Below are 22,320 nucleotides of genomic sequence, written 5' to 3'. Positions count from 1 at the left end.
ATTTCTAAGACTTGAAGGCTGTGGCACAAATGGTTTGCAGTATTTGAGTATTGTACAAACCCCCCCCCCCCCTCCCCGTTTGCCTCTTTAATTGGAGAAAAAGTGCTCTAAGTGTAACATAATAATAATGTAGTATTTAACGGGGGGTACTGGTACCTTGCGATGACGTCACATCGAAACCTTTGAACACAAAATATGGCGGACTTTCGGTAGGAGGAGCACGAATCGGCGAAAAGCTTGAATATCAAATGAACTACAGTTCAGTTTCCTCCGTAGAATTAGTTAGAAGATTCAAAAATTTCTAAGTTAGTTTAAAATGTCTGGGGAACACACACCAAGCTTAAGCGACGAAGAAGATGACGACTTAGATTGCAGTAATTCGCAGCCTCAACTACCAGAATTGCAGGGGACCTTGTCAAAATGGACTAACTATTTGCATGGATGGCAAGAAAGATGGGTCGTCTTAAGCAATGGTACTTTGTCCTACTACAAGTCAGAGTTTGATACAGCGTTTGGGTGTCGAGGATCTATGAGTGTTGCGAAAGCAACTATTCAAGTAAGTTCGAAATTTTTGTGGTGCGAGTGAAATATAGATTGCGTACTAAGCTTACGAAAGAGATGCAGTTCATTTTATAAATCCAATATTATCAATATTGCGAACGATAGAAGGAATTATAACTCCAGTGGAATGCACACCGATTCTTGATGCGAGAGATCGCCACTACTGCCTAGAAATGTAATTCTCCGGATATGTGTCAGAACATCGCAATGTTTCATGATATCGACAAAGGGCGACAAAAACGCAGCTTGTTTTGGCTTTATTTTGACGTCGTATCAACAGCCGAGCGGTTATGATAGTGTAATTTTTCTATGTACAAAGATATTGTTTCTAAATATTTGCCGCCTGGATTCTTGTTATAAAAGGCAGCCAATGTGATACTTGAGTGACTCTAAAATATTATTCATCAAAGCATTTTCAAATTCCGGACTCTCGACCACGCATTTGTCATGCTGTAACACGATTCTACTGAAGCTTTTTTTTCTATTGTTGTGTAATTTGAACCCATTCTGTAACGTTTTTCGGCATGTATTTTGTTTTTCTTAAATAAAAGATTTCCTATAACTAATCCGAGTAATTTCAACCAGCGAAATATTTATTTTTTTTTTTTCAGGCCTTATTTCTCAACTGCTTAAGTTGAGTATATACTGCGATGATCTTCATTTGCTTAAAATGAAATATTTATAATTACAACTGCCCTTGCGTTCGTGTTTACAGATCTGTTTCTTTGTGTATGGCTGCGTTTTTCTGTGTCTGTTAGTCACAAATTGCTTTTGAGAATTACGAGGTTTCTTAGAATGTAACTTCTATTACAAAAACAAACTTCAGTGGTAGACATGACATGATATATTTGATTTAGTCTTTAATATGTAGCCATGTAGGGGGAAAAATAAAGGAAAAAAGTTTTAAGTAGAGGTGGAACATAAGTGCAGAGTATAGAGATGCTGTAATAGTGTAAGAGGAAAAGACAGAAAGAAAGAAATTTGGGTAAATGTGGTTGAATACATATCAGAGCAGATGTTGTGTATGTATTGTTATGGCAATTTGAAAGTGGATTTGTTTCAATGATAGTTAAAGATAAAGGAAACTTTAGGGTTGCAAACTCCAAATGGTAGTCTTATTGGTGGAAAATACTTCAGTCATTCAGTGTTATTCTTGGCTTAGCTTTGTAAACCAGGGTTTAGTCAGGGATGGGGTTGAGAAATTTAGAAGCTTGCTCATGGCTGACAAGGGCAAGATAAGACAAACAGTTATTGCCATGGACTGAGGCTGCAGTTTAAGGTTTATAGGTTATTTGGAGTGGGTCAGCTCTTTGTACATTCTCTTGTCTTTTAAAGTCGAGAAGATTGGTTAATTCATTTTCAGTCATCTTATGGACCGTTTCTCTTCATGATGCAAAGTTATTGCTTCTGTCATTCAATGTCAGTTGTCAGCAATGCAGGCACTGAACATTCAAATTTACCTTTTTTTAGCATTTGACAAGTTGACTCTAACCAAGGTTTTTCTTGAGTGTTATTTCTTCTTGAAATCAAAAAAGATAATTGCACCAGTTTAATGCAAAAAGATTATAACAAAAGAGGTGTTTATTGCATGATTATATCTACAGAAATTAATCAGCAGAAGTGTCCTCACTGATCCCTCAGAATAGAATGTTGCAGTTGATTGTTGTGATACAATCACACCTATTTTTGGATCAACATGTTTTTTGTCAATCTTTGTCTTTTGCTTTACCTCAGTTCTCGTCTGTTCTATTTTTTAAATAACGATGTGGGGTTTGAAAATTTGTTAAATTTGCAAAAGTAAATGTATATTGAACACTTTGAGTTTACCTTTCTTTATGATGGACATGGAAAGAAAATGAAAAATTAGGAAACTTAGAGGACAAGGAAAAAATCTAATCAGTTATACCAAACACCTTCTGCACAAACATTGAGAAACTGATGATGTGTGCAGAGCGTGAGAAAATCCTTGTTTGTAATTAGTCGCTTGTGGTTACTGAATTATTAAATGGAATATCTTGTATATGAAGTGTCTATTCCTTTTTTTAACAGCCTCACGAGTTTGATGAATGCAGGTTTGATGTCAGTGTCAATGACTGTATGTATTATTTGAGGGCACCAGACATTGAAGAACGCCAGAAATGGGTTAATGGACTGGAAGCTGTAAAGGTAAGTTCAAGCATGTCATTTGTGGGTTAAGTCAATACATTTCATACAGACGGTAGTAAATGTGTATTGAATTTCATGGTTTAGTTTTTGGTCAGAAATTATTTAGAACTACTTGAACTTCATTGGGTAAACATTAGATATTGTTCTTTCATTATTTTGAAGGTAAACTTGTGGAATCAGCTTCTGTTTATTTGTTTATAAAACTGCTTTGACCTTTTTTTAATTGTGTTATAATTTTTACACACAACTTTAAAAGCATTTTCTGATGTTTAAGATATGCTAATGAAAAGCTTTTCAGGTTTCTGTTGGTGTAAATGGTTCATGTTCAATAAACAATGGGGCTTTACAACATGAACAGATTTAGACAAGGTTCCAATTCAAGATAAAGTTTCGTTCAATTTGTCTTTGGAGAAATATTCAGGAAGAAAACTTCCCTTCCCCCTAACATTTCAAGCGGAGAAGATTAGTTATAGAACATGCTGCATTGTATATGAACCCTACAGTTCTAGGGCAAGCTGTTGTTTTCCAGCTAGATAGAACTACATTAATTCTAATACATCAAGGCATACATCTGTAGAACTTTCCTTGTATACTGTGCTTGTAATTTATTCTAAACTTACCCCTTCAGAGTCTCACAGATCTGACTCAACTCCAGTGAGGAGACACTCAAGAAATGATAGTTTTATTTCTAGCATTGAGACTCTGGTCTTGTGAGAACATTCAATATAATATCTGAAATAAACTCCAAGGCAGTGCTGAATCTGAGTACAAACAAGCTTTCTGTTTATTTATTTTTTATTTGTGTCATTTCAGGCAGCAGAGTCTGGCTATGGCTCAGAGTCAAGTCTCAGAAAAGGCGGCTCTATGCTTTCACTGTCATCTGTCACAAGCTTATCAACAACAGCATCATCTTCTTCTTTCAAGGTACGTTGTGTGTTTATACACTAATTTCTGAAATGATCTATTTTTGTATCTCACAAATGTACCCTTTTCATGTACGTTTACATGATACATAATATTTTTGGGGTGAAATGTTGGTTCGTAAGCCCTAAAGGTATTCTTTTGGGGCTACTCTCAAAAAATGTTTCCTTTTCCATCACCTCCTCTTTGGTAAAATTGGGTGGGTGGGTTCAGTGAAAGAGAGAAACTTCATGGGTGAGTTTTGTTAGGGAATTAGTGAAGCATCCAATTTTGGCCTTATGTAAATTATTTGTACCTACCAGAGACATTTCAACACTCCTATTTTCCATTCAACTACGGATATGACAGAAACTCAAATGCCTGGGGTTGGGAGGGGCAGAGAACATAAAAAAGGAATAATATATGAACCCCCTTAACCTAGCTTTTAGGTAGGGTATTAAAACTGGGATTAAGACATTACACTGTTATTGCAACATGAATACATGTACCTGTAAGATGCAAAATTTCTTATGACCTTTGTATATTTATTGTCCTTTTCTAATGCATATGCATCCATTGGAGAAGTTTTCACTTAATTTTTAAACTGTTTACACTTCTAGAAAGGGAGAGGCCTGCGTGAAAAGCTGATGGAACTTGAGACCTTCAGAGACATTGTCTGCCAGCAGATAGACACTCTTCAAAACTACTTTGATGCTTGTGCAGGAGCTGGAGGGAATCACAAACAAGTTCTTCATATGGAAGGGAATGACCATGATCTCTTTGGCAGCAATGATGGATGTATGCTAATCATTAAAATAAATGTAGAAAAACTTGTTTTCATCTGAGTGTTCCTATAAGTTTTTGGGTTTTGAATCATTTTTCACTCAGAGAGCCATTAAAGAATCACTTTAATTCTTTTTGTGAATTTTGACAGATTTTTCCTGTTTGGGTGACATTATAGTAAACATTTTAAAGGGATAGTCAGGAATTTAATTCATCTGTAACTAAAAGTACAGATGGATCATGATTTGCAATCTAACAAAATTTTCATATGGATTTGATTGATAGGGCTGTTTATCTTACAATTTTTGAAATGTGTGAGTTCAGTATTTCAAAAGTTTTTCAAGCTCTGTTGCCTTTCTATATGAAGTACAAGTGTAACTCAAACCTTTGTATTCTATAGTAGATATTGATGCTGACGATGAAATGGATGAACTTTCAACTACTCCCACTCCAGCCACCTTAAATCAAGTGGTGGGTAACCTAGCCAACAGGAAAGCAACATCTGACAGCTCAGACAGTCCACCAGCTGTTCTATCAATTGCAAATGCCAAAGGGGTGGATTTTAGGGGAGAATCTATCACGTTCAAAGCAACTACTACTGGTATCCTAGAAACTCTTCAACACTGTATTGATATCATGAATAAGAGAGAGGATCACTGGCAGAGACGATTGGACAAGGTAAGTTATACATCTTTCTGTGAGATGAGCTTTAACTGTTTCTTATCATGAGATGCATTATTTCATATTCTTCATGATATCAATGGCAAAAGTATTTTAGGATTTGTTTCCACATTGACTGTTTCAGTTGATCAGACATGCTTACTGTATGCCTGCAAGTGAGCTATTTTTGCTGAGCAAAGTACGATCTTTTCCCTGAGAACTACATGAATGTATATGAATACTACCATGAGAAATTGATAGCCACCCTGAAAAAGGACAGCCAAATTGGCTAAAAAAGAATTTAAAGGACCGGGGCCAAGTTGATTGAAGCATTAAGATTGTTAATCCTTTATTACTGTAGTATTGATATGAATCCTTGACTGACTGTCATGGAAGTATTTCTAGACCAGTTTTTGTAGCATCTAGAATCATGATATACACTAGACTAGCACATACGCAGTGTTGCCTCTTTGTGCTTTAGCTTGGAAATGACCTTATAACAATATATTGTATATGTACATTACATTTTCAAGGAAATAGAGAAGCGTAAGAAAGCAGAAGCAGCAATAAAATCAGCAGTTGTTAATGCCAGAAAACAAGCATTCATCGGAGGTCCAGATTTTGAGGTAAGGATTTGATTTAAGTTTCATGTATTTAAAGCTGTTACATTGTACACATCATTTGCATGGGCTGTTATGTAAATGTACACTGTTGGGTTAATTTTTGTGTGAAGAATACTCAACAAAATTAATGTTTTCTTTAATATGAACACATTTATCCAATGAGTGTGATGTCTATCTATTTTTGACAGAAATTTGATTGATTGCTAATAGGAATTTGTCATGTCCAGTTGTTTCTTCATTCTTTCTTGTGGTTGTTAAATTGGACCCATGCATACATGTAACAGTTAAGTGTTGAAGTGGATTCTTTTAATTGCATGTACAGGTACAAGTATGCTTACAAACCACTTAAGATTGTGGGCAATTCTGCCTTAATAATCTACAGTAAGAATGATTATGCCTCAATGTTGACAAAGTAGATCATAACAGAGACCCAGCACATGATACTCTTGCCAATATTTTTGCTTGTTTCATGTGGTTAATAAGTTCCAGTTTATCACCTGCATGCAATCTTACATTCAGTTATTGCATGTAAAAACTGCATGATTACAAGCAATTCTGCTTTAAGTCAGTGCATGTAAAGTGAGTGTTAAGTCAATGATAATGCAATGTATCACTTACATTAAACATGCTTTTAATGCTGCGGTCCCTTCTGTCATTTCTATGTCACTGTTAATTTAATTTCAAACTTGACTTGCACCCTCTATTGTAATATTGTTATAGGAAGGACCACATAGTGCTTTGAATGAAGAAGAGTTCTATGATGCAATAGAAACTGCTCTTGATCGCCAGGATGAAGAAGAAGCTACCATGGTTGGTGTTTTGATAATCTGCTTTATTTACTTCCCTTCAAATTTATTATTACAATAGTGCATCCTTACCATGTCCTTTGTAATCTAAAGATTTTTTTGTCATGAACTGGTTCACTGGATAAAGATGAAGGCAATAGAATGCAAAATAAAGTACTCATTTTTTGTGAACAAAGAATAAATTACACTTCTTCTTTCTCTAAACAGCAAACTGGTATCCACTCAACTCATAAGGGCCTTTGGCATACTCATTTTTAGTTCAACTACTTATTTTTCCTCAAATTTGAAATGAAATTGGTTTGTTTTGTTTCAGAATGACTTTCAGAGTAGCACCTTCATGCCTCCTTCTGAGCTTACAATAGAAGAACCCCCGCACAGACTAAAAACAGAGGTGAGAGAGTGCTAAACTTAATATTTTGTTACTACATTTATCAGCTCAATATAATCACCAAGTATTCAATCTTGCAAATTTATTTCATAATTGTGTTAAACACTTCAAGTCATCCACAGATGTAAATTGTGTAGTGCATTTTGTTTTTGTCTTCACTCTTTGACTCCCAGATCCAATTTGTAACTCTCCCTACAGTCATACAATAACATTAGTGCAGAGAATAATATTTAGTATTGGATGAACTAATTATCCCCAAATTGATATTATTCTTTATTCTCATCGCTTATCTGGTTGATATTGTATTGATATTGTAAGGAGAAATTCTGTCTTGGTCACTCATGGGAGTTAAAGGGTTAACTGACACTGTTCCAAAATTTAGGTAAGTACACTCTAAATACATGTAAGGATCTTAGAGACCAAAAGAAGAACACACTCAATGAATGCCTTAAAACTGCAATTTCTTTTAAGGTTGATGCACATGTAAAAGAAAGCTTACAAATTGTTTTGGAAAATGTGGACCACAACTGGAACTTAGTGTATGAAGATGGAGATATGAAGGTATCCCAGATGCTTGTTTTGCTTAATTATTGGTTGAGACTAGAACTAATCCTCTGTTTAGCACTGTCTCACACTGAGACCCTCATTTGAAGAGTATGTAATATGTGATTTTTTTATTGGCAAAGGTATACAGGCGAGATTATGAAGAAGGAGGTATTGTACTGGATCCTATGAAGGCTACCCATATTGTGCAGGTACATAGAGGATGATGTCTCAAATGTTCCCAATTTTTTCCTTGTTGTCTCCATAACTTCACACTGGATCAGCTGTTATAGGTTTCATACATGTCTTGGAAAGTTGTGGATTTCTACAATATGATTATACAGGCTAGGAAAGTAGTGAGGTGTGAGTGTCAGCTATGAAATGTCTCGGGAAATGGCAGAAAATAACTTATCAGAGAACAACAAACATACAACTTTGTATTCTCTTAGAGAACAAAGTTTATGACTGAGGGTCAAGAAAATCCTTAAAAATTATTGGAAATAGTCTTTGAAAGTTGTGGGATTTAATGCACTTTTAAGAGCGTGATTCCTGTTTGTATAGACAAGTTAAATTTACAACTATAATGACCCCCTGGTAGTTTACCACATTTGCGGTATATCAGACCTCTTGAGTGTAAACGTGCAAATAAGTAGCACTTCACAGACAGTTTTGTTTTTATTTTCCCACAGGGTGTCACGGCCAGGGAGATGGCTCATTACTTTTTTGACAAAGATGTTCGCATGGATTGGGAGAGTAAGTGTGATTTTGCATTATACTTATAAAGCATCAATATTTTGTGGTCAAAACAAGTATCTAATCTTCCATTCTACTTCTTGCTGTGGTTTGGGGTGATAGTGGCGTTTGGGGCACTACAAGGTGTCAGTAAAGAATACTTTATGAAACTTACGTGTATAAGATTTTCATTTTGGTGTTACTATTCAGTTGATAAAATTAGATGTCTGCAGCACATAAAGAAGAAAACTTTTATATCCACAGTTTTTAATGTTTTGTTGTATTAATACTCATTTACATGTTACATGATAAGCTTAGGATTCACTCTTCTAAGTACAACCTGTAGCAGCTACTCACGATAATTATAATGATGTAATAATAATGATAATTTTAATCATAATTTTAATCATAATAACAATAATAATGGAAGTGACAATAATAATAATATTGATTATAAGAAAATGATAATGATAGGAATAATGACTGTAATGATACTCGTCATAATAATGATAAGATGGTAATGATAAGAATAATGTTATGAAATTTAAAAAAACGATCTCTGGCTAAAACTTTTAAAAATACGAGCTTTCGGCTGTTTGCGCTACAGCCTTCAACGGGTAAAATGATAAGAAGATAAAAAATACTAGGTGTGAAGTACAAAAGAAAAAATTAAAAATGCTGATAACTAAGAATGTTTGTTAAAAAGAATGTTGTATTGTCCGGGCAAAGGACAGGAATTGTTGTCCGCATTGGGAGTTAACTTGGAATGCCACGCTTCTAGTATTTTTCTTGTTCTGAAACCGCCTTTGTCAATAATAGATGCATTATCAAAGTCTATTGCGTGACTATTGGCCCAGACGTGATTGGCAATTCTTGAGCCTTTTGCCGCGGTTTTCACATTTCTGAGGTGTTCTTTCTTTCTTGTGTTGAAGGCCCTGCCAGTCTCACCAATATAACACCATGAACAGTCACCACAAGGAATTTGTGGTGACTGGAATTTGTCTGGGCCAATAGTCACGCAATAGTTACTTTGTACTTCACACCTAGTATTTTTTACCATTTTATCATTTTACCCGTTGACGGCTGTAGCGCAAACAGCCGAAAGCTCGTATTTTTAAAAGTTTTAGCCAGAGATCGTTTTTTTAAATTTCATAAGATGTTTTATCCTGGCTGCGTCCCCTCTATCTTTTCACAGATAAGAATAATACTATCAGAACTGTCCAGTTTTTCTTTGATACACTTCCATAGATTAATGAGGTTATAGATAAAGTTACTTACAGGTACAAAAAAATTCGAACAGCCCTTAAAAATTAATTACAGAAAATAAGATTTGATTCAATCTTTTATAATAAGCAAAACCTTTTTTTTTTCCCCAACTTGTGGATAATCCGGGAACAAATATTTACCAGTAAAAGTTAGAGCATTAAGAGGAATTTGAAGTGTTCAGTTAATTAAGCAAGGTCGTATTTGTTGTTTTATTTCATGTACAGGCACGTTGGAGTCTTCAAAAGTTTTGGAACAACTCAGCGAGAGTTCGATTATAATGCATCAGATTTTCAAGCGGGTGTGGCCATCGTCCCAGAGAGATACAGTTTTTCTTTCTCATATTCGGGAAATTCCGTTAAGCGATGCTGGTGAAAGAGTAGAAAACGAAGTTGGACGGCCGTGGATTGTTTGCAACAATTCAATGGAACATCAGGATGCTCCGGTACTTGTTGTTGCCGAAATTTTTTACGTTAAACTATTTGAAACAGTTGTTCAGTTTTTGTGCTCCAAACTATCACCAAAGTTTCGTTCATAAAGTTGTCTACATTTATTTACCCTGAAACCTGTGGTTGCTTTCGTTTGGGTTTTTAGATAAATCCTCAATTGGCAGTCGAAAGGTGAAAACCCAGATTATAACAGTGACAAGTCAGATGAGTCTCAGATCAGGAATTAACATTATCGTTAGTCAACGAGAACGCGCAGTAAATACTGGCAAGCTGCCCGAAGCGCGGGAAACCGCGAATTAGCAATTGGCGGTTGCTTTTTTCTTTTTTGTATCTGATTGGTTGAAAAAAGAAAAAGCGAGTATTAAATTAGTCTTCTAGGGCAATCACAGAGCAAAGTATTGCACGACTACAGCAATCCCGTATTACTTAAAACACTTGATTGAAACTCATCCTAGTCTACTAACTCAACCAAATGGTATTGTGTTGACTACTGCTTCGAAATTTTTCAAGTATATCTGGAATGATAACTACGTGTGGCTCGCTTTTATTCAAGTCCCATCATAAATGTTTTCTCCTGGCTATTGTCTAATGTATGACTGTTCTCACTTTAGATGAACAAGTTTGTACGCGCTTCGATCGTTGTGGGTTTGTATTGTCAGACGTTTATTGAACCAAGAGCTGAGGGGGAGAAGCTTACTCGAGATCATGTAACCTGCAAAATTACCTACACTGCAAATGGTATGAGAGTCGATTGAACGAATTTTTAGATGATAACCTGTAGTAATTTTGGCTTAAAAACTCCCATCGTTCACAAATCATCGTTACGTCTTAACTTTGTGTTTTGTGATGTAATTGTCTTTTTTTCTTTTTTCTGCAGTAAACCCGGGAGGTTGGGCTCCACCTTCGGTAGTGCGAGCTGTATCAAAACGTGAATACCCGAAGTTTCTCCGAAAAATCAGCTCATTCTGTCAAAACGCGTGTAAGGACAAACCCATCACCTTGTGAGTGGAGAACATGGAGTACACTTTAACGGTCCTTGAAGGGAAACCCAGGTCATGGATATCGTCAACAGTCGACGAGGATTTTCCTCGCGGAACACGGAACATTTTTGATGTGGAGATGAAAACTTAATTTGGAACCAACATAATTTTGTTATTAAGTACACCTTGGAACATTTAGTGATAAAGCTTTAAGACCTCTGCTCGCCTCGCCCCGCAAGGTTGGTGGCATTTTTACACAAAAATCGATTTAAAAAAACGCTTACTAAACAAGCCGTAATGATAGAGAACGTGAGTGAAGCAAATCAGCAAAGAAAGAAGAAACGATTTTACAGTACTTATTAGAATTACAGTTCACGACTCTCCTCTATAAAAGCTCCTGATCCTTTACTTGAGCCTTTGGATGTCAGCTCAGAGAAGCTACTTCAACGGACTTTGGCTTACTGTAGAGTACAATAGAATAGCCTCTTGCAAACTAGCAATTTTCAATTTAGTGTTTAAAATGACGCGGGTTGCTTTGGTTTTGCTGTGCTACGCACTGTGATTGGTTTAGAACGCTCTTGCCACCCTCTCGACCAATCAGATGTAGGATCACAACCAATCACAACTTGGTCGCCCTTGTTTTCTCACGCAATGCGGTTTTCTTGTTGTATTGGCTCCGCTTTGTATTTAGCTCTGTTCTGATCGGCTGTCGAGATTTTGATTTTGAATTTCACAGCCCTCAATCGAAATGCATTTTGAATAGAAAGAAAACCTCTCGAAAAACATTTGCTAGTTTTGAAAAACACTACTAAGGTAAAAAAATTAAACCAAAAAGGAAAGGGTGTGGGTGGGGTTTGCAAAAAATTGAAACAGATGACAATATCATTGTCTTGTATACTCGAATTGTAACGTTCCTGCAAATTAAGTTGAATGTTATTGTGGTTATTGACAAATTTTTTTACAATTAAGCAATTTTAAAGGCGTCGCCTGCGCTTCTTAGTTTTACAGTAAATACCCTATAAGTTATGGAAAGTGCAACGAGATACGAATTTGAATGTACAGGTTTTTACTTTTATCTCGAATAATGCAGATGTGACGAATTTGTAAAAAAAGATATAGCGTCAAAAAATAGAGACTTACAATGACTTAGAACGGACTTATTTCGTGGACTCCTTGGTAAGAAATGAAGTCAGCGAAATAAGATCTTGATTGAATATTGTTTACAGTGAGATAAATTAAAAATAGTTTATTTTGCAATGAATATACTTTAAAATGCTAAAAGGTCCAACTTTATGATCAATATTTATTGCGCAAGAACTTAACCGAGCAAAAAAGAAAAAGAAGAAGTGAATGAATTTTTGTTTTGGACGTAATTCTATGGAAACTTTAATGAATGAATATGGACGGGTTTTGAAGAAAGCACGCACATGTTGTTTTGTCAGGGAATCTAAATAAAAACTCGATAATGATTGCCACTGACTCGACTGTTGTTGATTGTAAATTGTCGCTGTGGTACATATGAAGGATGCGGTTGCTTAACGAAATACCAGGGTTGGAAATCTGGGTTGGTCAATGTGATTTGTTCAATCCCATAATGTATCTCTCCACTCAGGAGTTTAAATGTGTACCTGTGAACTGCTGGGAGAAAGCCTGACGCATTTCTGGGAGGGGGGGAGACTTAGCAATACTCCTGGTCGTCAGAGCAACGGAAACTGGTCTAGGCTCTGGTAGTTATACGCGTCAGTCTCGTATTTAGACTTGGCCGCGTAATCGTTGGGTGCGTAGAATCTAAACATCTTGTTTTGTTAATTACTTAATAGTCATAATTACCTTAATCATGTACGCATTTTGATTGGTTCTTTATCATGGTTATTGATGGACAAGCGTTATATGACATCACTATTAACGATTCTTATAATATGAGACAAATCGATTTAATGCTTATATCACGGAAGGCGTACTACTGTGGCAAGAACATCAGTGACACAGGTCGCCACGTGCTCATTCACACCATATTTTGACGTCATCTGTGATCTTTCACTGAACAGACGCACGGCAACATGGAATTTGTTTGTTAACTCTTTACACCCTGACATCAGTATGCATATTCTCCATACTGTTCTATGTACATTTACTAATGTGCTAACAAGGAGAATTTGCCTTACAATCAAGTTTCTTTAATTGGTGATCATTTCCTTTATTCTTCTGACATTAATGCGTGATTCAGTGTTGCTATTGTCAGGAGAAATTAGGAGCGAGTCACTCTTAGGCGTTAAGGGGTTAAATAGGTTCACGGCTTGAAGTTCCCTTTGGGAATAATGGGAGAAAACAGAGTTAACTAAAGGCATGTTTGTTGTAAGTGATCGGAGCTAGTGATGCTCCAGGTTAGTGATAGTTCCCCCGCCTTACTTAGTGCCTTGAGCTTTCAGTATCCTTTCCAGCACTCACTGGAAGCGCAAAAGCAGCTCTCATAGGAATTAGTGTTGGCCACAGGATTGTCACTGAATCAATAAAAATGCTTGATTTGTATTTCATTGTTTTCTAATATGTTCACACCTGAAAATTTGGTTTTCTTGAGCACCAATTTAGACCCTCTAATCCGTTGCTTTCGCAAAGTGATGTTAGTTCAAATCTGTATATTTTATATTCAGAGGCTCCTAGATCGTAACGCTCACGTACGTACAATTGTCATATACCTTTACTCATCGCAAAGTTATTTTATATATTGGTTCAATCTTTCTAGATTGTAGCTCAGGCCGAGCGGAAGCCTGGAGATAAGAAGTGTGTGTGGTGCACCGCGTTGTATTTTGGCGGGAAATTATCTGGATCTGCAAACTCTAAACAAAATACATAGATTTCTTTTCCTCTTAGAAAACTTCCATTGAATCAGACAGACATGGAACTTTCTAGTCCACCGAAACCTACTCGGATAGTAGACCATTTAATGCAAAATTCAAAGGAAGGGCAAACAAGCGGACATGAAGATTTTCCCACTGAAGACGTCATAAATGCAAGTCGTACAGAGGCAGCGACCCTTCCAGATTTGGCAGGAGAAGTAGCTGTCGCTCAGAGGCAACAGATTAACGAGCTTAGTCAGAGACAGGAAGTTCGTGATCGGCTGAAGGTAATTGAAACGACGCGTAAGGTTTATTCGAGTGAAGCTTTATTGATTATGAAATTCATTCAATGTAGTTTACTACCCTTTTGAGCATTCACGGTGTAACTTTATTGTATTTTTGTTTGCTTCATTCATATTTGGCACAATCAGGATAATTGCTACCAAGGTAAAAATTTCTGCGTTACTTTCAGATTTGAAACAGAAATTGTTTTACTGACAATCAAGCACTGTTCTCGAAGGTATCTTGAACTAGTCGCTAATAATCTTAACTCTACTAGTTCAATTAAAGATTAACTCTGTAAAGTCAGACCTTGCAGCTGTTTCGAGAAAAATCTATTCAATGGACGAAGAGGTTTCCAAAAAGAAGGCATGGTGTGAAGAACTTGACAAAGGTATTTTGTGTTTTAAACTTGACTTTGCGTCGCCGCAGGGGTTTATTTGGGGTCCCAAGACAACACTTTGGGTCTTCTCGCACTGTTTAAATCTAGGTAAACATTCAGTGCTAAAAAACTGGGTTTCTTTTCAATAAAAACAAATAATAATAAGAGTACGAATAATGATGATAACAATAATAATATAAAATCATATGATGAGAGTAGCAAGAACAACATCAACAATAATACTGTGAGAAATAAATAATGATGGTAATGAACGGTACAGGCAATTATATGGTCGCGAGTGCAATATGGAATAGATAAGCAGCAAAAGAACATAGTTATTTTCTTCATAAGTAGGTATAATTTGTTCAGAGACCACCAAAATCACACCTGTTATTCATGATCAAACCCTACTAGTTTCTTTGTGCGTTTGGTCAAAATAACAATTTTTACCTTTTTTTAATTTTCTTTTAGCTGTAAAAAAAATTTAGAACACGTCTAAAAAGTTGTTACCTCCTGAACCTTCTACAATGGTGTACTTATACCTATCTATCGTGCTGTCGTGCTTGCTTCTTAGATATTTCAGCCCTTGTTGCATCCGAGAGGAAACTAACAAAGGAACTTGCTATCGCAAATGATAAACTGGAGAGGGACAGAGAGTAAGCAATGAATCAAAATAACTTAACCACTTTCCGGCACGTGAAAGAGTTTTTGAGAAAATAGCTTCATGTCAAAATATGGAATCTCCTGATCTGGAGTTCGTTAAAGAACATTTCGATTGATTCTCGTAATACCAAAACTAAAGTAATCACAACAGCCAAACACACAGATAAAAAGAAAACATCACAAGGAGCCAAAGAAAATGCGATTGATCGAGTCACTATTGGGTTTATTATGATAATTGTACTGATTGATAGGTAATCACATGATTTCGGGTGCAATATTTTTACATCTTTAAGACGCAACAAAGTGCAAAATCCGGCTAAACAGTTCAAGAAATTGTTCAGTCTGGTTTGTTACTACTTTGCACCGAATAAACTCTCTTCTGCATCGAAATTACTTGAAAAAACTGCATTCATCTTAATCAATCAGAACTGAGTCATCTTTCGTGCACTTTCAAGTTAGGTCTGAAATCATACAGGAGATTTCTAAATCGAACGAGCGCGCAGCGCGAGTTTAATTTGAGTTAAATCTTCCCTTGTCGTAGATTGTACAAACGATATAGGGCAAAAATGGCAGGATATACCCATCAAGTGGCAGAATACAAGAGAAAGCTCCCCGTCCACAGGAGAATAACACAACAAAAAGCCAAAAATACCGAACTCAGCGAAGAGTGTAAGATAAATAGTTTTTTAATTTTTGAAAATGTATAATTCAAATATGTTTCCTTGAACGAGTAAAGAATGACCTCTGGTTAAATTCCAGCATAATAGAAACACATACAAGATCTTTGCTGGGCGAAAAATGGGTAAACCATTGACGGTAGTATGCTTATCAATACCTTGCTATAATATTGCAAGCAAAGTTCCACCCCATGAATGCGTTCATTCATGATGTAAAAAGATCTTTGAATTTTGCTAGGCGAAAAATGGGGTAGATCATTGACAGTGGTATGCTTATCAATACCTTGCTATAATAATGTAAGCAAAGTTCCCCCCATGAATGCACTCATTCATGATGAAATAGGACGTAAAACTAATAATTGAGAAACATTGAGTTTATCACCGGTGAATGAATTCACCGGGATAAACTGAGAAGTCATTAACCTTACTCAAAACTCGGAATATTTGATCGGATACTGTTTTAACTGTGGCATTGATTTTATCAATTGAGGAGTTGTCATTCATCTTGCAGGGTTTTAGCCATTTGGACTCATATCGTACCTTTGCATAAGTGTAAGACACATCGTAGCAGGGGAGGTAGTTGACCTTCGTTTTCGATGGAATTTAGTTCTCTGCATGTACTTACTTCGTCATCCTGCTTCTCATTTTCATGACAGTAGAACGTCTTCGATCGCTGGGGAATGAGTCGAAACTTGAAAACCTAAGAGCAGAGCTGGGTAAAAGAAAAGAACAAAAGAAACAGCAAGAGGAATCGACGGCTTTAAACAAGTTAATGGTGAGCTTTTGTCCTTGTTTTTTCAAGCATTTTTTACTTCCTACCCATAGGGAGACCTATGCAAAGTTCAATTTACTATGACGTGCAGAAGATTAAATAAAAATTGCTCTTTCTTTCGCATGAAACGACAGCAACAAGAGGAGAACGATAGGCAGGCAGAACTGACCAGAGAGACCCTGCGGGTAGGTTCAAGGCGTGAGTATCCCCCAGAGGAAGGGGGTTCTCCTCAGGATTATTGAAAGGGGTGCGTTAGCCGTTTCTCAAAGTCCTGATCCTACTGCAGAGAAAAGTATACCGTTTTCCATCTTGTTTTAAGACCCGACCTCCAAAATTCCATACCAATTTTTAGGACTGGCTTTTGAAAGTTGTACTTGGCTTGCGAATCCATTACGCTTTGATGTCCTTTATTGCAGTGTAATTAAGTCAATTTGCATTAGTATTGAAGGCGCTTATTGGGGAAATTAACTTAAAACTGGAGCTCGAATGATATGAACCATTTTTCGTTTCCTTTGGGAATTCGAGTTAGCGGGGTTCTTCTGTATTCGATGAAACCACAATCTCTTGCCAAGACTGACTGACATTTAATGGTCATGTTTTACATTCTGTCAATAATATCAACCTTAAAGAGATAGATCTAGAAACACAAATGATGTTTAGTATGTAAGGTTTTATTTCCCACACCCTCTTGAATTCGGTAATTGTTTGTCGTTTCCGGCAGCGCGGTTTGTTATTGGACCGGATCAGGGTATGTCAACACTGATGTCTAATTCATTTGGTTGCCTCGACTAATGTCTTTGGTTCTAAGCTTTCAGATCAAACCGGTTTTAGAATGACGTATCTGAACACTCATATCATTGACATACACAAGCCTCTATAACTTATGAGGCATTTCCCTTACGAAAATTCTAAATAAAACACCAGTAAACCACGAGTAATAACCTAAACAGGGAAAAAAGAAGATGGGAGAAAAAGCTGATAACCCCCTCAACGTATTAAGGGGTAAGAACTTGAATGAGGTTAAAAGATCAAAGCTGCTAAAACCGTAAGCGGAGAACGAACCATCTCACAACGCAGAAGGCACCTCTAATTTCAGTGACCGTTTATTATTATAGAAGCCAAACAAAGCTCAATAGAAAAGAATGAAGCATCAGTGGAATCAGCCTCACGCAACCAATACTGAAACTGTCAAGTTTTTAAAGAAGGTTCCCTGATGTCACGCAACCTGCTCGGCATAATAAGAAGAATTAACTACCAGGGAAAAAGACATGATTAAGCTTTACTACGTATATTTCAATCTAGCGACTTATTATTTCCCTACAACTAGGACAAGTTTTAACCTAACTGAAGGTTCATTTTACATATTTACCACAGTGTGGTCAGTTACCCATATTGTATCCATTTTGAAGTTGATTATGCACAGTGTGCGAAGGATTCTGCGAAACTTTGACGTGAGTCAACAAAATAGGGAATTGGTTAGCCAGTTGGAAAGTCTGCCTGATGACGTATTTCGGCGTCTGTTGAAAGCGCAACTTACCACGTGGATGTGTTTGTGACCTTGGGATTTTTCAGACTGGTTTCAATTTCTAAACATCTCGTGCTAATTAAATGAAAGGGCTGTATTGCAGTAAGGGTATCGCAAGTTGGTAATGAATCTTTCCGCATTCCTCGACGTAAAGATCTCGTGTTCCGCTGCAGTTTAGTCGTATAGAAGAACTTTAAAATATCCAGCTGAAGACCGTGGATTGCTGTTTTCAAGAGTAACAAAATTCTTTTGTTTTTATTCCGTGAGGAAAGCGTGTCCTTGATTTAACGGAATACCAATAGTTGTCAATTTGAAAACAAATTACCTCAGGGTTAGGTGATCCCTCACAAAAGAGTCAATCTTGACGCCCACATAGGAAAACAAATATCCATTCTTTGCTTTATGACAGTCAGGATACAAAGCAATGTTCATTGTCTAATAGTTGATTTGTAACAGTATTTATTATGAGCGATTAATTTCCAACTGTGACCTTGGCTGTAAAATCGCTTGTATTGCAAACCTTTTCATTTACGTAGTTACCTTACTCTTTTGCAGTCAAGGTTAATAAAATCATGAAAATAGATATTTATAGCTCAGTACCATTAACGACCTTGTTTTCGGAAGCACTATTAAAAGAAACTTAATCTTCTTTTGCTCAAGGATTGTTTTTGCACCAAAACAAGTGTATAGATTCCGCACGAAAACTCTCGAATGAAGTAACTTGATCAAATTTAATCTGATCCTTATAATAACCCCCTTCTTGATTATGGTATGATATCAAAGAAACTTTTTATTTTCATCAGGTTTTATTTATAACCTTGGATGACAAATACAGGTTGTTCTTCAAGGTTGAAAGCTGCGGTATTTTTGACGATTACCGTCAACCCGTAAAATTGCCGTCGGTGTCAGATGAAAGAGACCCAAGGTGACGATATGACTGATGTGTGTTTGTAACGTCACGGAAGTAACAAATGATTGCTCGTTTGTGAAACTGGGAAGTACGGAGGATTATCAGACAGACGAGTCAGCTTGCTGCTCATTTCCTTACTAATGAATGTTGTTTGCTCAAGTTTTGCAACCTCAGGAACAGCAAAACTGATTACAAAGTTGTCGTCTTTTGTGTATCTGTAGTTACTCATTGTAACAATAGTAATAGACCAGGCGGGACGGGAGGTGGTGGTGGGGGGCTGAAAAACAGCGCACTGTTATTTAATTTGGTCGTTTTCCTTTATAGATATTTTATTCCAAAATGTTCCATGAAATAAGCGTCTACAACTTGAGCAATAATTAGATGTGGAGGAAGTAGATTTCGTGATGCAGACCTTAACGAGACACGCTCCATCCGTTTGTTAGATAAATAGAGCCTCTCAAGTGTGACTCGCGACCTTGACATTGGCAATTTTTTAGGTAAACAAATAGGCAAGGTTACGCAGAGTAGTTATATAAATACCACCCGCAATTAAGCGGGGGAACAAGACTTGCCACAAAACTGCTGAATAACCACCCTTGACTCTCTTGAGCTACCTGGCATGGACGAAATCTCGATCTTCCGAGAAAATCCGTTGTTTTATTTTTTCAGTGTCGCCTGCATCGCTGCTTTCCTGCTGCTCATCTGGGGATGGTCCAAAATTCCGAAAGACATTCCTCCTGGGCCATTTGGTTTGCCACTAATCGGGAGCCTGCTTCAACTTGGCGATTCACCGCATCTCGCCTTATCGAAGATGGCCAAAGACTACGGAAAGGTATTTTCTATTCGCCTTGGTTGGAGAAAAGCAATCGTCTTGAACAGCCAAGATGTCGTTAAAGAAGCACTGTCAAAAAGGGCTGGCCATTTCTCGGGGAGACCACCCTTTCACAGTTTCAAAATTAGCACTCATCAGAGCGAGAGCATAGCCTTTGGTGACTTTGGCCCTTCGCATCAGAAAAAAAAGAAAATGGCTATTCGTGCCCTGCATTCTGTTTTCACTGATGTGAACCGCTTTAATAGCTTGTCACATCAAGAGTTTGAGCGAATGCGTTGCAACCTTTTGACGGATGGCAGTTCAGAGGCTCAAGACTTGACTCCACACCTAAAAACTATGGTCATTAACTTTGCTTTCAGATTTGTCTTTGGAGATAATTTCGAAGAGGACTACAGTGCTGCTTTGCAGAGCCTCATGAAGAAAGCAGCTGACTTTACTGAGAACAATGGGGTCATAAACTTAATAGATTTCTTCCCTTGGCTTCATTTTCTCTTTAAAAAGCAATGCCAAACTCTGAAAGATTCTGTCAGAGCGCTCTTTGACTTTGTAAGAAGCATCTACACACTGCAGCGGCATGCGAGCATCAAAGAAGCTGGTGTCAATGTGGCAGAGTCTTTGGATCAAATTATTAGAGAGGATCTCGTAAATGCTGGAAAGCCTGACCCAAAAACCTCTAAATCAACCGAACAGAAAGCTCGCAGCGAATCGTTAGAAGACCTGGCGGTTAAAGTTTTAGCCGACGTTTTTGGAGCCGGAATTGAGACCGTGTCCGCCTCGTTGAGCTGGGCGCTGCTCTATATCCTTTCGAAACCTGGTCTGCAAGACGACTTACAAGCAGAACTGAAACGCGTGATAGGAGTGGATCGCCTTCCCTCTCTTCAGGATCGAGCAAAACTTCCCCTATTACGTGCCACTGTCTTAGAGGCATTACGAATGGCTACCGTTCTTCCCCTTTCTATTCCACACTACACCACGGAAGATTCAGAAGTCGCAGGTTACCGTGTACCTAAAGGAACGACTGTGGTGGTAAATCTTTGGGCTGTAAATCACGATCCACAATACTTCGACCATCCAGAGGTTTTCAATCCTCACCGTTTCCTTGACACCGAGGGACAACTCTTGTTGGACCAGCAGGCTTTCCTGCTTCCATTCTCAACCGGTGGAAGGCGCTGCCCTGGTGCTACCCTCGCTAAGGCGCAGCTGTTTATGTTTCTCGGGTGTCTCCTGCAAAGACTGCATTTACAGCTTCCGGAGCAAAGCGTGCCACTTAACATGGATGGAGAGTTTGGATTTGTCTTGAAGCCTCGTTCACTTAAGGTGCAAGTAAATCCTCGAAACATTGAACAATAACTGCGATCTTTGGTATTTCAGTTAAATTTTTCATTACAGGTAATTGCTAGTAGTATTAGTGGGCAATCCTTCTTTCATAGATTAATACAAACAGTTAGTTTAGGATATAAAGATTTCATTAGTGAAAAGATTTATATTTTGTTTCCAAATTTTTCAATTCTCTACAGCCTGATTGAAACTTTGACTGCCACTACCGGATAACATGTTTGTTTTATTTATTTAAGAAAATGACGAAAGCTTGATGATTCCCTTTGGAGTAATGAGTAATTAAGCTTTATTCATCTTTGTAATGCATTTTTGCATATTTTTCAAATACCCAAATTGTGTCATTGTATCGACTCCAGCAGACCTATTTTTTGATTCAACTCAATGTGCAAGTAGATTTTTCCTTGATTTACTTAATAAGCTTTATTTACATTGCTTACCCACTTATGATGAGAGTGTTTATGATCAAGAAAGCAATTTGAAACCAGAAATTCATACATTTACTTAATTACATACGACTTCTAGATCGTTCAATGTTTTTCTACCTACGCTTTTTCGAGCATCGATTTATAAACAACAATTGGTAGCTCAAAAGGGCTACTGAGCCATGTTACTATTAATCGGCTAAGAATTTTCAGATATGGTCATTGAGACTGAAGAGACATGTCGCTCGGTCCAACGACTGCAAATCATACTTAAGGTATGCCCGAAATTTACCTTGACAAAACATGACTTGCTAACGTTACATTTGTTATGTAGCTGTTGACAAACTCATTGCTTTACTCAGATTATTTTAACTTTCATTTCGTGACACAAAGGACTTACTCTTGTCCTAACTTTAGCTCTTTAGGAGTAATATATTTATCCAGGTTATTAATGATAACTGGATTACTTCATGCTCTAGTTTGAACAAAATTGAACTTAAACGTAATCGTTTCCTTTCATTTAGTTTGCTCAATTTTCAACTTGTTTTTCCATATTGACAACAGTACCTGCCTCTGTATGCAGAAGCAGCTATGAGCTGTATAATAAAAGTTCCCTTGGATTTCTCTAATGTTCCAAGTTGTGTGCAAACATTTTAGGTGGCTCTGTAGGCAGTTTGCTTTCTCTTCTCCTTCACTCACGAGGTAGGAAACTTAGCACCAGAACTGGACAGGTCAATTTCTTTCCACTACAAGTCGTCCAGAAACTTCTTCTACGAAAGCCAAACTGAAATTGTTAAAAATGCGGATACTCATCAGTGGCAGATCCAGA

At 37.2% G+C, this 22,320-nt stretch overlaps 3 protein-coding genes across 6 annotated transcripts; all 3 read left to right on the top strand.

The window, feature by feature from the left end:
* Positions 1-95: 95 nt before the first annotated feature.
* On the top strand, positions 96-12,329 carry LOC113679824 (ceramide transfer protein). Its single transcript, XM_027196797.2, has 14 exons — positions 96-556; positions 2,611-2,727; positions 3,541-3,651; positions 4,248-4,425; positions 4,811-5,088; positions 5,604-5,696; positions 6,414-6,503; positions 6,813-6,890; positions 7,359-7,448; positions 7,574-7,642; positions 8,120-8,183; positions 9,653-9,870; positions 10,486-10,612; positions 10,752-12,329. The coding sequence occupies exons 1-14, from the start codon at positions 317-319 to the stop codon at positions 10,877-10,879; spliced, it is 1,881 nt and encodes a 626-aa protein (XP_027052598.2). The 5' UTR covers positions 96-316; the 3' UTR covers positions 10,880-12,329.
* A 691-nt stretch (positions 12,330-13,020) lies between these two features.
* On the top strand, positions 13,021-19,158 carry LOC113679832 (uncharacterized). 4 transcript variants are annotated; one of them, XM_089204974.1, is made up of 8 exons: positions 13,021-13,978; positions 14,123-14,138; positions 14,251-14,364; positions 14,927-15,008; positions 15,557-15,684; positions 16,349-16,467; positions 16,599-16,649; positions 18,793-19,158. In XM_089204974.1, the coding sequence occupies exons 1-8, from the start codon at positions 13,751-13,753 to the stop codon at positions 18,916-18,918; spliced, it is 864 nt and encodes a 287-aa protein (XP_089061100.1). In that variant the 5' UTR covers positions 13,021-13,750; the 3' UTR covers positions 18,919-19,158. The 4 variants fall into 4 exon arrangements, with proteins under 4 accessions (XP_089061100.1, XP_089061102.1, XP_089061101.1 ...); XM_089204976.1 differs by lacking the exon at positions 18,793-19,158 and adding an exon at positions 17,580-18,638 and having other exon boundaries at positions 13,025-13,978; positions 16,599-16,711; XM_089204975.1 differs by lacking the exon at positions 18,793-19,158 and adding an exon at positions 17,580-18,638 and having other exon boundaries at positions 13,026-13,978; positions 16,599-16,662.
* Positions 19,159-19,363: 205 nt separating this feature from the next.
* On the top strand, positions 19,364-22,120 carry LOC113679831 (steroid 17-alpha-hydroxylase/17,20 lyase). Its single transcript, XM_027196805.2, has one exon. The coding sequence runs from the start codon at positions 19,519-19,521 to the stop codon at positions 21,079-21,081; it is 1,563 nt and encodes a 520-aa protein (XP_027052606.2). The 5' UTR covers positions 19,364-19,518; the 3' UTR covers positions 21,082-22,120.
* Positions 22,121-22,320: the final 200 nt, after the last annotated feature.

The sequence above is a fragment of the Pocillopora damicornis genome, chromosome 4 (genome assembly GCF_964200805.1).
Source record: "Pocillopora damicornis chromosome 4, jaPocDami1.2, whole genome shotgun sequence".
In the NCBI taxonomy this organism is placed as follows: domain Eukaryota; kingdom Metazoa; phylum Cnidaria; class Anthozoa; order Scleractinia; family Pocilloporidae; genus Pocillopora; species Pocillopora damicornis.
The sequence above is the reverse complement of the archived record's forward strand: the minus strand, read 5'-3'. Positions and strand labels throughout refer to the sequence as shown.